The following is a 15,035-nucleotide window of genomic DNA, read 5'->3' as shown; positions in this document are numbered from 1 at the left end:
CTGAGCCAACGAATAAAGTGATCAATATTCCATTTAATCTTAAGTCCATTTAGTAAATTGTACACTTGAATATTTCCATTTCCTCTTCATTTTCTGGATGTTGGTATCAAATGTTTCATGTTCTGTCACCAAATAAATTCTGTAGGATTTGTTCTGCTGCCTGTGATTTCGTTCATGATATTAAAAAATATAGTTTCTCTCTTTTTACCTGGGTTGCGGTGGTTAGGATTTATGACTGTTGTCAAGAATGAATGTGCTTTTTTGCCTTAATTGATTTTCTCTGCTTCTTGATTGTCTGCATTATTATTCCCATCTTCTACCTTCAAGTGAAATAATTTACTATCTCTTCCTAAATTGTTGGTGTGAGTGGTGAGGTCACTGATTTTTTTAGGCTTTTGTAATATATTCATTCATGGTTCTAAATCTTCTAAATTCATCATCTTTTTCCTGCACGTATTGGCGTTTTAAATTCATACACTTGATGCATATTGTCTACATTGTCATTTACTGAAAACAGTTTCCAGCTTCTGTGTTGTCTTGCTGTTTGTTATGTTTGCTTTTGGTTTTGGTTCTCAATGCACACATTTATCTTTGTACATGCACAGACATAGTGGAACATTTTTTTGCAAGCTTATTCATCACAGTCAACAATTGGATGCAATTCAAGTGTTTATTAATTGGTAAATGAATGAACAGAACACAGTACATACAATCCCTGGAATATAGTCAACAGGAAAAAAAGAAGCTATAGGTCAATGCTAAACACGGAAAAAAATTCAAAAGAAATTATGCTAAATTTAGGAAAACAGCCTGGATGAAAAGACTAAATATTTTTAATCTTATTTATATGAAATATCCTAAAAAGCAAATTTATAAACACAAAAAGCAAATCAGTGGCCACCTACGGCCGAGATCAGAGCACACCTGCAGACAGGCAAGCAAAGTTTGAGGGACGGAGAAATGTGTTCTGCGACTGGTTTGTGTGGTTGCACAACTGTATACGTTTACTAGTAACCATTGAATGGTGCGTGCACTTACAATGTGTGATGGGCAGAATAAAGACCCCCCCAAAAAGATACCTACTTTCCTATCCCCCAAGCCTGGGGCATGTTACCTCACATGGCAAGAAGGATCATGCAGCTGCGACTGAGAGGAGAAGGGGGCATGATCCTAAATTAGCTAGAGGGGTCCAAAGAGTTACCCACGTCCTCAGCAGTGGGAGAGGGGAGCAGCCGATGCATTCAGAGAGAGGCAGCAAGTCTCATCTTCCATTTGGGCTTCAAAGATGAAGCGAGGATCCACAAGGCAAGGACTGGGACAGCTGCTGGAAGCTGGGCAGAACCCTTAGCCAACAGGGAGCCTGATTCCCACCAGCTTAATAAGTTCCATTATTCCAAGAAACTCAGTGAGACTGTCCCCTTCAGCTTCCAGGAGGGAGTGGAGCTTGGAGCCAGTTTTCTTTTCATCCACACACTGATTTTAGACAAGTCTGTTGCATTACTTCATGAATGTCAGGATATTGGTTATCTTTGAGGGTACAACCAGTTGACCCGAAAGGGTCCCAGGGGCTCCTGGTGGTCTGTTAGGAGCCCAGGTACTGACTGCTGGTCGTTAGGTTGTGCCCACTGCTGGCAGCTCCCGTGCCTCCTGGGGTCCCTGAGATCTCATCTCTGGAGCCTGGGGTCAGGTCCTTCCTGGGCTAGTGAATGGCGAGAGCCACGTGCTCACTGGGGTCCGCTGGGGGCTCCCCCTCCAGGGGGCTGGGGGGTGCGGCTGTCCCCCTTCTGAGGGTCGAGTGGTTCAGCTGGGCATAGGCCATGTCCTGGGGGGCTTCAGATGTGGCAGCCTACAGGGGGGAAGGTGTGTGAGATGGGGTGCCTGGGGGCCCGGAGAGGAGGGACCCATCTGCTCTGCGTCTGTCCATCCTTCCCGAATCCCCCCGACTGGGAGGACGGGGCGGGTGGGGCGCCTCCTGCCTTCGTGATCTCAGGGGCTCACAGGGCGCCCGTCCCCTCCTGGGGGCCTGTTGTGCTAGAGGGAGACAGTGAGGCAGGACAGGCGCCTCCTGGGTCCGCCACCCTCCTCCAGCCAGCTCCCCACTGTGCCAAGAAGAGGTTTGAAACCTCGGGCCAGGTCAGCTCACCCTCCTGATGGAAACTCCAGGGGCCTCCTGATGCCCGGGAGCCTCGGGGTGCTTTGTGCGGCCCTGGTTTCTGTCTGAGCCCAGACCTCTTGCTCATCTGGCCCGGCACACAGCCGTCCCTCCTGCCTCAGGACCTTCCTACCGAGTGTGCCTGCCCCGTGTGCCCAGTCCCGTCTCTTGATTTACTTTCCTCGTCGGCACCTTGCATTCTGAGACTCCGCCAGCTTGTTGACGAGGGGCCCCTCTCACCGCGAGGTGAGTGCCTGCCGTACCTGCAGAGCCTGGGGGGTGGCGCCCGCTCTCCTGCGCCCTTTGCTGGGGGGTGAAGGAGGGGGCCTGGGGCATGTAGGCCATCCACTGATGTATGCATCCTCATGAGACCTGGGGCTGCACGCCCACACCAGAAGGTCAGCCAGAGGACAAGGCCCATCCCAGGGCAAGGGGAGGGTGGGGTCACAGCAGGACCCAGGGAGCTGGGAAGGAGGGGTGGGGTGGGCGCGGCTGGAGCTGGGGTGTGAGCACAGCGGCACGTGTGCTGGGCTGAGTTTGGCAACAGGAGGTCTGTGGTCTCACCCGATGGTCCAGCTGCAGCCCCACCTCAGTGTGCGTCGCTCACGGCAGCATCTGCAGCAGAGCAGGGGGACCGCTGGGCGGGGTTCTGAGAGCCTCAGGGCTGGGGCCCCCACCCTACACCCCGGGGGCAGGTGCTGTGTGGTCCCCCACCCTTCTCAGCAAGGGCACCACTGGGCGGGGTTCCGAGAGCCTCAGAGGGACAGAGGCTTGGCCCCGGGGATGTGGTGACCCCCGCCCTCCATGTGGGATTCAGGAGGAGAGAAGGCAGCCTGGGCTCGTGGTGCGTGTTTCGTGTTCATGACATTGAAAAGGAGGGAAATGGCTTAAATTAGTGCGTGTGAGCTGACAGTGGGTGTTTCCTGTCTGAGTTTTCGAGTCTCTGGACAATGTTTTCTAAGCTGACCTTCCCATCTGTTAGGTTTCCCTTTGAGTGGAGCCTGAAGACCCTAGCCTCCAGAGGCCCTGGTCACCCTGTCCCCTACTCACCTGACTTCCTGCGTCTTTCCTGACCCTGGTGTAGGAGGAAGAGGAAGAGGAGGACGAGGAGCAGCAGGACGAAGGTCACCAAGACCCCGATGAGGACACTCAGGAACCACGTGAGTCCTGGGGCACCAGAGATGCCTGAGTGAGCCAGGGGTGCCCTTTAACTGGGCACCTGCTGTGTGCAGAGTCGTGCTGGGGTCTGTGCATCCACATCCAGCCCATCCCACTCGTTTACAGACAAGGAAACTGAGGGCCAGAGAGGGAGATCACTCACGGGCCCTGGTGACCCAGCCTGGACGGGGCAGAGCCGGGACTGGAACCAGGGCCGTGTGCAGACTTGTGCTGGCGTCTGTGCATCCATCTCCAGCCCATCCCACCTGTTTTACAGACGAGGAGCCTGAGGCACAGAGAGGGAGATCACTCACGGGCCCTGGTGACCCAGCCTGGAGGTGGCAGAGCTGGGACTGGAACCAGGGCCATGGGCACCCTCAGCTCCTCCTGAGCTGGCCCCCAGGAGGACACCAGCTTCCTACTCTGGGGGCCCCTCACCTGCAAGGGGCTGTCTGAGGATCTCACCTGGAGCTGAGGGTCCTCCCTTGCCCCCTCCCCTCCCCCACCTCAGAGGGGGTGGGGGGAGGGGTGGGCTTCGTGGAGGGGCCTCTGGGTCCTCCCCTCCCTCCCCACACGCTGCAGTGGAGGGGACAGGCCCCCACAGTCACCTCCTCGGGGGCTCCCTGTGCTCCTCGCCCGATGCAGGGTCACACCCAGGTCAGAACTGAGGAAATCTAAGATCTGGGGCACGGGTCTCTCCTTTTACACTGGAAGAAGCTGAGGCCCGCACGGGGTGGGGGTGGTGACGGTGAGGGAGTGCACATCAGTGTCTCCAGAGGTGCCTGAACCGGCGGCATATTCAGCCCTGCTCCGCCCCGGACCTGCCACCACCTCCCCAAAAGACTCACTCTTACTCTGCTGTTCCTGACTCCACTGAGGGGCGGGCTGATCCTCTGAACCTCCTGAGGAATCAGAAAAGGGTTGAGGGTGGGGCGGCTTCTCCCCTCCTCAGCCCTGCTGCTCCCCCCATGAGGCTGGGCCCCAGCATCTCCTGCTCCATGACCCCCACCCTTCACCCATCAGCCTCAGAGCCCCTGGAGGCTGCAATTGCCCCGCTTCTCTGCCCAACTTCCAGCACTGCCCCCAGGACACCAGGTGTGCTGAGACTGGAAGCAGAGTTCAATCAGATCAGCCAAGGACCCAGGGACAGGCCTGGGGCCAGTTGTCCACTCACTTTACAGAGACCCCGTTGTTTCAGGAGCTGTTACATTTAGCCCCTGTCAGGGGCTGGGGTCCCCAGAGGATTCTGGATGACCCCTGTGGCTGCGGAGGGGCTGCAGCTACCTGGAACCCACTCTGCTCAGCGCATCTCTGAAACTGCCCCGCGGCTGCCCCTGGCTCTCTGCCTCCTTCCCCCACCCCCGAGAAGTCCGGTGACAGGATGTGGGAAAGGGCATGGGGGGAGCATTTCCCTCCGTCCCTCTGAAGCCTGGGTCCCCGTCTGTGTGACCCTCCTTGACTCTGTGGAGCCCCCCAACTCCCACCCTAGAAAGGAGGGGCTCCTTCAGAGCTGACCACTGAGCCTCACCTGAGACCACGAGCGCCAGGGGCTCACTGGGCTGTGACAGCAGGTAGGGGTCTGTGCTGAGTGAGCGGTAGCACCTGTAGGTGCCCCCGTGGGCTGAGGTCACATGGCTCAAGGAGAACTCGGCCTGGTACCACCCGTCTTGGTCCTGGGAGCGCAGACGCAGGGGACGATGGGCTGCCCCCTCCTTGGACAGAAGGAAAGTGTCCGTCCTGTTTCCTGACTGACACAGCAGGGTGACGGTCTCCCCCGGGGCCACTGAGGGGCCTGGCTGCACCGAGAGGGAAGGTCTGTGTCTGAGCCGTCCTGCAGAGAGGAAGGGGGTGTGGGCACCGGGCCTGGTTCTGAGTGAGACTCTGCGGGCCTCCCTGGCCCTCCACGCTGTCTCTGTTTCTCCGAGTCTCTCCACGTCCCCACCCCGTCTCTCTGTCCCTCCCTGGGACCCCTCCCCCTGGTCCCAGCATCACCCCTGGGGCTCCCCGTGGGGCCTGTGCAGAGTCTGGTCCCCGACTGACCCGCTGGGTCCTCTCCTACCACCAGCAGCTCCAGGGGCTCACTGGGCGCCGACCACTCGGAGGAGAGGCCGTGTCCACCGTAGCATCTGTACCCGCCCCCGTGGACGGTGCCCACTGGGCCCAGGAGGAAGTCGGCCTGAGCGAGCCCCACCTGGGGCCTCCGGGCAGGGCGCTGAGGGAGGTCCTGTCCCCCCACCTTGGACAGAGCGAATCTGGTGTAGCCAACGTCAGAGCGACACTGGAGGGTCAGGTTCTGTCCAGAGGTGACGACAGGGCCCTGCGGGGTCAGGAGGGAGGGCTTCCCAGACAGCCCTGGGGAGAGACACGCGCTGGGTTGTAGGGACCGCTTCCCCCATGGATACCCCTCTCCCAGCCCGGCCCCAGGCCTCGCCGTGTCTCAGTCTGTGTGTCTGTCCTGTGAGCCCCATGCTCCTCTCCCCACCCTCTCACAGGGGATCCCCTGGGAGCAGAGACCCCGGTACGTTGTCTGCACAAATGTATGGGGTCAGGACGGGATTCCTCACCTGGGACCAGGAGCTCCAGGGTGTTGCTGGGGGCCAACCACACCCTGGGGGTGTCCCTGTAAAAGCCGTAGCATCTGAACGTCCACCTGTGCCCGGGGGTCACGGGGCCCACGGGGAACAGGGCCTGTATCTGCCCGTCAGGGTGTCGCTCTCCATCCACGGTCCAAGAGGACTCATCTTCTCCTTCCTTGGTCAGAAAGAATCTGTTCAATCCCCGAAGGAAGCCACACTGGAGGATCACGTTCCTTCCCGAGGTCACCACAGGGCTCGGCAGGGCAAAGAAGCTGGGTTTGCTGTAGGATCCTAGGAGAGAAGGAGGCAGCTGAATCCGTGGGGCTCCCATCTCCCCCACCCAGGGCTGGGCTGTGAGAGGGACACCCCCTGAGAGCAGACCCCTCCCGAGTGCAGAGCCCGAGGCCCCCGAGAGTCCCTCACCTGTCACCACCAGCTCCAGGCGGTCACTGGGCTCTGACCAGCCAGTGGGGGTTCTGAAGTAGCACTGAGAGCTCCCTGCGTGCTGCTCGGTCCTCTGTGGGATGGCCAGCTGGGCCTTGTCCCCAGGCCCCGGGCGTTTCTGTCTGTCCCAGGGGACTGAGGTTCCCTCTTTATCCAGATGGAACACCTGTGCCTCCAGGATCCCCTGACACCAGATGGGCACAGGGGTCCCCAAGGGAACCACAGAGCCTGGCTCAGCCCAGATGGTGGGTTTGCGGAGGGTCCCTGGAAGGAAATCAGAGGCGGGCTCACCAGGCGTCCCCCCCAGGCCCTGGCTCTCATTTTAGTGGAATCACCACACAGCATAATTTTCGCATTTTAGTGGAGAATCCAGAGAAGGCAATGGCACCCCACTCAAGTACTCTTGCCTGGAAAGTCCCAGGGACGGGGGAGCCTGGTGGGCTGTGATCTATGGGGTCACACAGAGTCGGACATGCCTGAAGCGACTTAGCAGCCGTAGCAGCAGTGATCAGCACACAATGCAATTCACTCTCTCGCTTCTTTTACTTGTTGGAAGCTTGCAAAGTTGCACAGCCCTCACCCGCATCCAGTTTGGGAATGCTCCCGTCACCCCCGCAGTGGACAGCCCCACCCCCCGCCCGTCCCAGGGGCAGGTGACTTCCCGCCACTGCGGTTAGTCTCCCCACTGACATAAGGACCCTGAGACTCGGTCACATCTTGCTTAGGATGACATGGGAGGTGACAGAGCAGCTGGGGGCGGCTCCCTCCCTGCCCACGGCCACTCCAGAGAGGGGCAGGGGGACACAGCGGGGGATGCCCGGCTCATTCCTGGGACGAGCAAAGCAGGGCTCTGAGTGGGTGGGAGTGACCTGCGCTGGGTCTGAAGGGACGGGCCACTGCCTGTGCTGGGAAAGATTGTGTTGGGGGGTAGGTGTATGTGCAGGTGTGTGTGTGGGGGTGTATATATGTGTGTGCGTATGCGGGTGTGTGTGGGGTGTATGTGTGTGTGTGCAGGTATATATGTGTGTGTATGTGTGTGGGTGTGTGTGTATGTGGGCAGGTATGTGTGTATATGTGTGTGTGTGTATATGCATGAGTGTGTGTGTGTTTGTGGAGGAGTTGGAGTACAGGTCTGGTCCCACATTCCCTGGCGGGTGAGGGTCACTGTGTCCAGGGTGAGCCTGCAGGGACCATCCCTGGGTTTTCTCAGTATTCTCTTCCTCCATCCCAGTGTATTTCCATGTCCTTGTCACTGAGGCTTCTGGAAACCCCACGTGTCTCAACTAGGCAGGGGCGCGGTGGGGGTTTGGGGGATCTGGGAGGACTTGCAGCCCTGAAGCAGGAAGTTGGCCTCAGTTAGGGAAGTCCCTACAGGCAGGGGCCGGCAGAGTGCGCTCCTCACTCACTCATTCACCCACCCCTCCCTCTTTCTTTCCACCTCATCTAGTTCCCATCCATCTGTCCATCCGTTTACTGAGGCCTCCATGTGCCTCTGGCTCCACAAATACGGGAAACACCCCGGCGCCTGCCCAGGCCGAGCTGCCCCCCCGGGGGTGGAGGGAGGGGGTTCCTGAGCTAAGAGCGCACGTGGAGGACGGTCCCCGGGCTGAGGGGCAGGGCGGAGAAGTCACCGTGGGGAGGGCCGGGTTGGGCGGCGAGATTCAGAAAGGGAAAGAAAAACCAGTGAGCGGCCATCCTCAAGGCGGGGCGGGGGTGCGGGGAGGTGCGGGGCGGGGGGGTGGGTGGGCAGGGGAGGCTGGAGGAGGAGGCTGGAGGAGACGGCCGGGCTGGTCCTCAGCGAGCGCTGTTTGCACGGGGCTGCGGGGCTGGGGCGGGGGGCGCGAGCTGGCGGGCTCAGCCCGGTCCTGAGGGTCGGGTCGTCCCTGCGGGGCCATCGAGGGCAGAGGAGGGACAAGGGAGACCCGGGCCAGGGTCCCGCCCTGGGGCTGTTAGCAGCTCGGGGTATAAGCCAGGGCCCCTAGGCCCCCGGGTCGGCTCCGCTCTCATCGAGGTCCGTCTTGGGGAGGCGGGGGTTTGGGGGAGACTCACCCTGCTGGGTGCGGGCCCTCTGGGCCAGACAGAGCGCTGGAAGAGAAGCTCTAGTGAGAAGATGCCCGCCTCGCGGTTTCCTCACGGGCTGCAGTCCCAAGGCCCTCGAGGAGCCGTGGGGTGGCCAGGTGTCTTTCCATCATTTCCCAACACCGCCCCCCACAACATTACGTCTGAGTGCAAGCCCTCTCCTCACTCTGAAGTAATCTCAGACAACCCGACCCTCTCCTCCAGGCCAGCCCGGCTCAGTCTGCACTCACCCCACACCCAGGCCGTGTCCAGGACCGAACCTTTCCCGTCACTTGGGTCTGGGCCAAAGCTGAGGGCACAGCCCTGGGGATGGAGGGGGAACCACGTTGCCCCCCAGGATTCCGGCGTCTCCTGGGCTGGAGTCAGGGCTGAGTGGAGCCCCTCTGCCCCTGGAATCCGTCCCAACACCCCCAGGCTCACCCAGGCCCAGGAGGTTGGAGGACCCAGGCGCCATGGCTCAGCCCTGTCCCGATGCTCCCTGGAGTCGGTGCTGAGGGACGGAGCCTGCAGCCCGCACGGGAGAAGGGGATGTGCCCCGGGCCTTTATGGGGCGGTTTCCAACCAACAGCCTCACACAAAGGGGAAGAGCGCCCTCCCCGCTCGTCACACTTCCCCCCAAGGGGACCCAGGGGTGGCTCCAGGCTGTTCCTCCCTCTGAGCTCCCATGAGGCTCAACTCCTCTCCGGGTGCACCCTGAGGGGGGAGCCCCATTCTCCACCCATGAGCAGAACACACTTTGTGCAGCACACCGACTTGACTGTCAGTCCCGACTGAGTTCTTGGGCAAAAGTTGCATCACTTTATGCCAACGGTTCCTCGTATTGAAAATGGAAAACTCTGAAACCCTCCTCTGAGTGTTTAATATTGCAATATATGTTACATTCCCAGGAGGTGTCAAGCGCATTAAAAATATCTTATCACATGGGTTCTCTGCCCCTTTCCCCAGGCAGTGCTGGAACCGGGGGAGGAAGGGCTGGCTGGTGAGCACACACAAAATCCCAGAGCTGAGTGATGGGGAGACAGACCTTGGGACCTGGCCCTGGGCTTGGGACCCGGTGGGGACCTCAGCTGGGAGCTGAAATGAGAACAGGGCTTGGGGGTGGGAGGCATGTGTGCACACGGAGCCTGCAGGACAGGAGCTCCGTCGTGGAATCCCTTGTCCTCTGTCCCTGAGGCCAGGGAACAGCCGCTTCTCCCGGGAGGAACTCCACCAGACGGTGATGGTGGTCTACACAGCACCGGTGCTCAGTCTTCCTATTAACAGAAACCTAGTTCTATCTGAGGGGCTGTGTTCCAACCCTGGACTAGGGAAGAGGGAGTGGAGAGGATGTGGTCTGGGCTGAGAAAACCTGGCATTCTGTTGGTGATGGATACGGTTTCTCGCTGCCCACGGAAATGTCTTTATTTCACTTCCAGTTTTGAAGGATGGATGTTTCCTTGAGTTCTAGGTTGGCAGTTAGCTTTTTCAGCACATTAAATATGGCATTAATCACTTCTGTTCAGATAAACTGTACCTCCTCTTGTTGCTCCTTTGAAAATTATATGTCTTTCCCTGCTTTTAAGGTTTTGTCTTTGGGTTTTTCAGCAGTTTTTCACTGATGTGTTTCTGTGTGTGTGTGTGTGTGTGTGTGTGGACTTTTATTGAAGTATAATACACAAACAATTGCACATGTTGAATGCACAGTTTGGTGAGTTTTCACAAATTGAGCACTCACGTTTTCCAGTAACTTATCTCCAAAGGTAATGACTTTGCTGACTTCTAACAGCATGGGTTAAAATTGCGTGTTTTGGTTCTTTATCTCAGGGTGAATATTCTCTGCAGCCTCTTTGTGTGTGTGTGTGTGTGTGTGGCTTCCTCTGCTCAACCGAATATTTTAAGATTTGTCTAACACTCTGGGTGCTGTGGAGTATTTTCCTGTGTGAATCACCACCATGCGTACATCCCCCCAGTGTAAAGAGGCATTTGCTTAGCTTCCAGTTTACGTTAGGATGGAAAGTGTTGCTTTGAATGTCTTAATTCATGTCCAGTGATGTGCATTTCTGTTGGAATAAACCTCGGGGTGTAATTGCCATGTGTTGTGCTGTGCGTTTATTCAGTTCTAGTAGGTACTTATGAATATGTTTCGAAGTGATGGCATCAGTTCAGTCTGAGCATTCTGGTTGCCCCACATCCTTACCCGCCCCTCCGCTTTCCCACTTTCTTATTTTTGCCCCCCTGTGAGGGGTGGTGTTACCTTTGTGGTTTTACTTAACATGTCTCTGGTAACTGATGAACTTGCGAAATTTTCCATCTGTCCTTGGCCATTTGGATATTAATTTTATTTTTGTGAAATGTCTATTTGAATCATTTTCTCATTTAAAAATTGGGGCTAACTAACTTTATTATTATTATTATTTTTTTTTTTTACTAAATAACAGGATGCTTTCTCATTCTTATTAGGCATGTGACTTTTTTTGTCAGATGTGTTTATTGTGAATATTCCTATTCTAGTGGAGGTTCGCTTTTTTTTGGCCACACGGCATGTGGGGATCTTAGTTCTCCAACCAGAGAGCCAAAGCTCTCCCCTTGGAAGTGGGAGCACAGAGCTGTAACCACTGGACCACCAGGAAGTCTCCTCATTTCTCTTATCTTATTGAAATATATCTGATGTGCAATGTTATGTTAGTTTCAGGTCCACCTCATAAGGATTCTACATTTGCATATGTTCTGAAATGATGACCACAGTAAGTCTGGTTAACCATCCATTCCCACACAGATTTATTACAATGTTACTGACCATATTCCTCAGGCTGTAGTTACATGCTTGTGACTTATTTATAACTGGACGTTTGTCCCCTTCATTGGTTTGCCCCTCCAGTCTCCCTTCCTTCCTGCAACCACCCATTCGCTCTGTTTCTATGAGTCTCTCTCAGACTGTTTTCTTTGTTTTGTATTCTAGATTCCATATATGAGATCATACAGTAATTTGTTTTTCTCTATCTGACTTATTTCACTTAGCATAATGCCCTCTAGGTCCACAAATGTTGTTACAAATGCCAAGATACACACACACACACACACACGTATCAAAGATTATTACTCGGTCATAGAAAAGGTGAGAGAACCTGTCTGTGCTCCTCCTGATGGAATAACATGAAGTTGACAGGAGTTTGTGCTTAGTCACTCAGTCATGTGCGACTGCGACCCCATGGACTATACAGTCCATGGAATTCTCCAGGCCAGAATGCTGAAGTGGGTAGCTGTTCCCTTCTCCAGGGAATCTTCCCAATCCTGGGATCAAACCAGGTCTCCCACATTCCCGGCTGGTTCTCTACCAGCCGAGCCACCAGAGAAATGCCGGTCATAGAAAACAAGGACTATATAGGTAGAAAACGAGTGCAAGAGACTCAGACGCACACCACATCTCCTGTGTCCATTCGTCTGCTGAGTGCTCAGTTAGCTGTTTCATATCCTGACTGTTGGAAATAATGATGCATCGAGCATCGCCATGCCTATAACCTTGTGAATTGGTGTTTTTGTTTTCTTTGGGTAAATACCAGAATGGGCCTTGACTGGATCACGTGGCAGCTCTATTTTTAATATTTTGCGGAACCTCCGTGCTGTTTCCTGCAGTGGCCGCCCCGGTTTACATTCCCCAAAAGTGCACATTTTTGTCCCCCACAGTGATTTGTGCTGAGGCACCTTTTTGTGCCACTACCACACTGATCCAATCACTGTAGCTTTGTAGTATAGTTTGAAATCAGAGTGTATAATCCCGCCAGCATTATTCTTCTTTCTGTTATTGGGATTTTTTTTTTTTTTGCCATTAGGGGTCTTTTGTGTTTCCATAGAAATGTCAGAATTGTTCATCTCATTTGTGAAAAATCCCGTTGGTATTTCAATAGGGATTGCATTGAATCTGCAGATTGCCTTGGGTAATATAGTCATTTCAACAATATTAATTTTCCAATCCATAAGCATAGAATATTCAGGAACATCTCCAGGAATGCCAGCCCTCCACACTTCCCTCTGCTAAGCGCCCATCTGTCCGCCTGTCTGCCTGGGGTCAGGGTCAGGCCAGGTTTTAGGGGAAATGCACCATTCTAACTGTGATCGTTAATTTATGTGTCAACCTGCCTGGGCTAAGGAGCCTTGAAGTGAAGTCTCTCAGTCGTGTGCAACTCGTAGCAACCCCATGGACTGCAGCCTACCAATCTCCTCCGTCCATGGGATTTTCCAGGCAAGAGTACTGGACTGTGTTAGGCATGTCTGCGAAGGAGACTCTGGAAGACATGAGCTGGGTTTAGTTGCTGAGAGAAGGGGTCCACCCTCACAATTTGGGCAGCTCCACCCCATTCCCTGGGGCCCCCACAGACCAAGAAGGGCCAGGGGGTGAATTCCCTGCCTCTTCTTGCGCTGGGACGTCCAGCATCTCCAGCCCTCAGACTCAGAGCCCCTGGTTCCTGACTCCCCAGCCCCAGGCCGGGCCTGACACCGCCGCCCTCCCGGTCTCGGCCTTCACACCCACACTGACTGTCACACACGCACACTGACGCTGTCACACACCCACACTGACACTGTCAGCCACTCTCCTGGGTCTGCAGCAGGTCCTGGGGCGGACTCTCCACCTCCTGAACCCCGAGAGTCTGTTCCCATGATGGCCTCCTCTCAGAAATCCCCATACAACTGTGTGATGACCTGTCCATCCTGGAGAGTCCTGAGTAATACGGTAATGGTGGGAAAATAAGACATAGACAGAGAGGAACACAGAGAGAGGCAGAGAGAGAGTGAAACAGGGAAACTGAGCACAAGAATGAAACCGGAGGAAACGAAGGTGAAGACCACCGAGTTAGGACGCAGGTCTCTGCAGGAACTAACCGCGAGTGTGAATAAGAAATGAAAGATCAGTACTAATAATGAGCTGGGGGCTGGGCACCCTCCTCTGAGCCAGGACAGAAACCTCCCAGCTGGCGAGATACAGCCCGCCCTGAGGTCAGGGCAGGGCGTCAGGTGTCCACATGGGTCTGTGGCCCTGTCACTCAGAGCTGGCCGACCTTGGGCAAGTTATCTAATGTTTCAGTCCCTCAGTTCTTGCAGAAAATGGGAGAAGAGAGTAGGACATTCTATGGAGGGTTCCTACCAGGGTTAAATGTGCCAATGTTTGCACAGAACTAAAACAGCCATTGTAGGAGCTGGCTGAATCTAGGATGAATTATTAAAATATGCTTCAGATGTATAAGAACACTTAAAAATACCAGATCTGCAACAGGCATGCTGGTTTCTTGTGTCTGCTCATTCATGTCTGACTCTGCAACCCCATGGACAATATCCTCCAAGCTCCTCTTTCTGTGGAGTTTTCCAGGCAAGAATACCAGAGTGGGTTGCCATGCTCTCCTCCAGGGGATCTTTCCCGCCCAGGGATCCAACGGGAGTCTCTTGAGCCTCCTGCATTGGTAGGCTGGATTATTTATGTTTCTATTAAAAATAATAAAAGACACAAAAATTGGGAACTGAACTCTGCTGTGCCCTAGCAGGATTTGGGGGTAACGTTCCCATTTTCACTGAGTGGGAACCTCAGGTCTGACTGCACAGTAAGCAGGACAGTGACCACGCGTGGGATCGGAATTCTCCTGGCGAGAGGTTCCCAGTGACCCTACATCCTTGGCGGCACTCCGGGGCCGTGGTCGTGCGGACCCCAAGTGTTTCTTTGTTGAGACAGCGTGGAGTGGCCTCATTTAGAAGCCCTGTAACTTCAGCAGTGACGTGAAGTAATCAAGTGGGCAATTGTGGCTGGGCCTGAATCTGTGGCTGGACCTGAAAAAGGTAAGCAGCTTGGGATTGGCTGGTTTAATGATTTCAGCGGGTTGTGGGGTGGAGAAGGTGTTGGCCTTCCCTTGTTGGCCTGTACCTGGCCCTGGAGTGTCAAGGGCAGGTGGGTAGTGGCCGAGACTGTGGAGACCCGTAAAAGAGGTGATGGGGGTGTAGACTCTGGATCGACTGGTTTGTGTTGGATAATTGCTTGGCTTGGTGGTAAAGAATCTCTCTGCCAATGCAGGAGACTCGGGTTCAATTCTTGGGCTGGCAAGGTCCCCTGGAGAAGACAATGTCAAGAAGACAATTGTCGTTAAGAAAGAATACAGAGACCCTGGAGAGGAAGGAGGGGATCTGGTCCTGTAACACGGAAGTGAGGTCCATCCAGCTGTCTGTGATGGTGGTGTGGGTGTGGGTGGGGCTAGGGGTCAGGGAGAAAGGTATGAGGTCTCCCTGGTGTGGAATTCAGAGAGCGCTGGGCGGACTGACATCGTGCACAGGGAACGGAAGACGAAGCTCTGACTCAGGCAGAGACGGGGGTCTGCTTTCTGCACACCCAAGGCCAGGTCACCCCTTACCCATTCTCACGGTGGGAATGTGTGTTTCAGCTGTGTAATTATTACAGCCAATAGACCCCCAAAGTCTAAGGCCTCTTGATAGGAGTTAGTTCCTCCCTCAGTAAACAGGTGAAGCTGATTCCAGCTCAGCACTGTGGTGATTTAAAATGCTGTGTATTTTTAAAATGTGAAGGATAGTGAGGGAGCCATCAGGAGACGCCTGGCTGTTGAAAAGGTATTTTGCAACTCACAGTTCCCAGGAGGAGGGGGCATGGATGC

General features: G+C 55.1%; 1 protein-coding gene across 1 annotated transcript; it reads right to left on the bottom strand.

Moving 5' to 3' along the window:
* Positions 1 to 588: 588 nt before the first annotated feature.
* LOC112577674 (leukocyte immunoglobulin-like receptor subfamily A member 6) lies at positions 589 to 14,781 on the bottom strand. The gene is made up of 13 exons (XM_044931108.2): positions 14,778 to 14,781; positions 14,297 to 14,337; positions 8,830 to 8,913; positions 8,640 to 8,712; positions 6,310 to 6,594; positions 5,875 to 6,177; positions 5,351 to 5,662; positions 4,839 to 5,141; positions 4,159 to 4,212; positions 3,474 to 3,596; positions 3,203 to 3,319; positions 2,717 to 2,767; positions 589 to 1,846 (listed from the first exon to the last, which is right to left on the bottom strand). Exons 1-12 carry the CDS (start codon positions 14,779 to 14,781, stop codon positions 2,742 to 2,744), a joined length of 1,725 nt encoding a protein of 574 aa, XP_044787043.1. The 3' UTR covers positions 589 to 1,846; positions 2,717 to 2,741.
* Between the last annotated feature and the right edge of the window lie 254 nt (positions 14,782 to 15,035).

This window comes from Bubalus bubalis, chromosome 18, assembly GCF_019923935.1.
Source record: "Bubalus bubalis isolate 160015118507 breed Murrah chromosome 18, NDDB_SH_1, whole genome shotgun sequence".
Taxonomy (NCBI): domain Eukaryota; kingdom Metazoa; phylum Chordata; class Mammalia; order Artiodactyla; family Bovidae; genus Bubalus; species Bubalus bubalis.
The sequence above is the reverse complement of the archived record's forward strand: the minus strand, read 5'-3'. Positions and strand labels throughout refer to the sequence as shown.

Excerpts from the sequence above, each read along its gene's own strand:
- LOC112577674 (XM_044931108.2), bottom strand. Across the intron at positions 3,597-4,158 it reads TCAGGAACAGCAGAGTAAGA|GCTCCTCGTCTGTAAAACAG; the intron begins GTGAGTCTTTTG and ends TCTGTGCCTCAG. Across the intron at positions 3,320-3,473 it reads AGGCTGGGTCACCAGGGCCC|GACTCACGTGGTTCCTGAGT; the intron begins GTGAGTGATCTC and ends CTGGTGCCCCAG.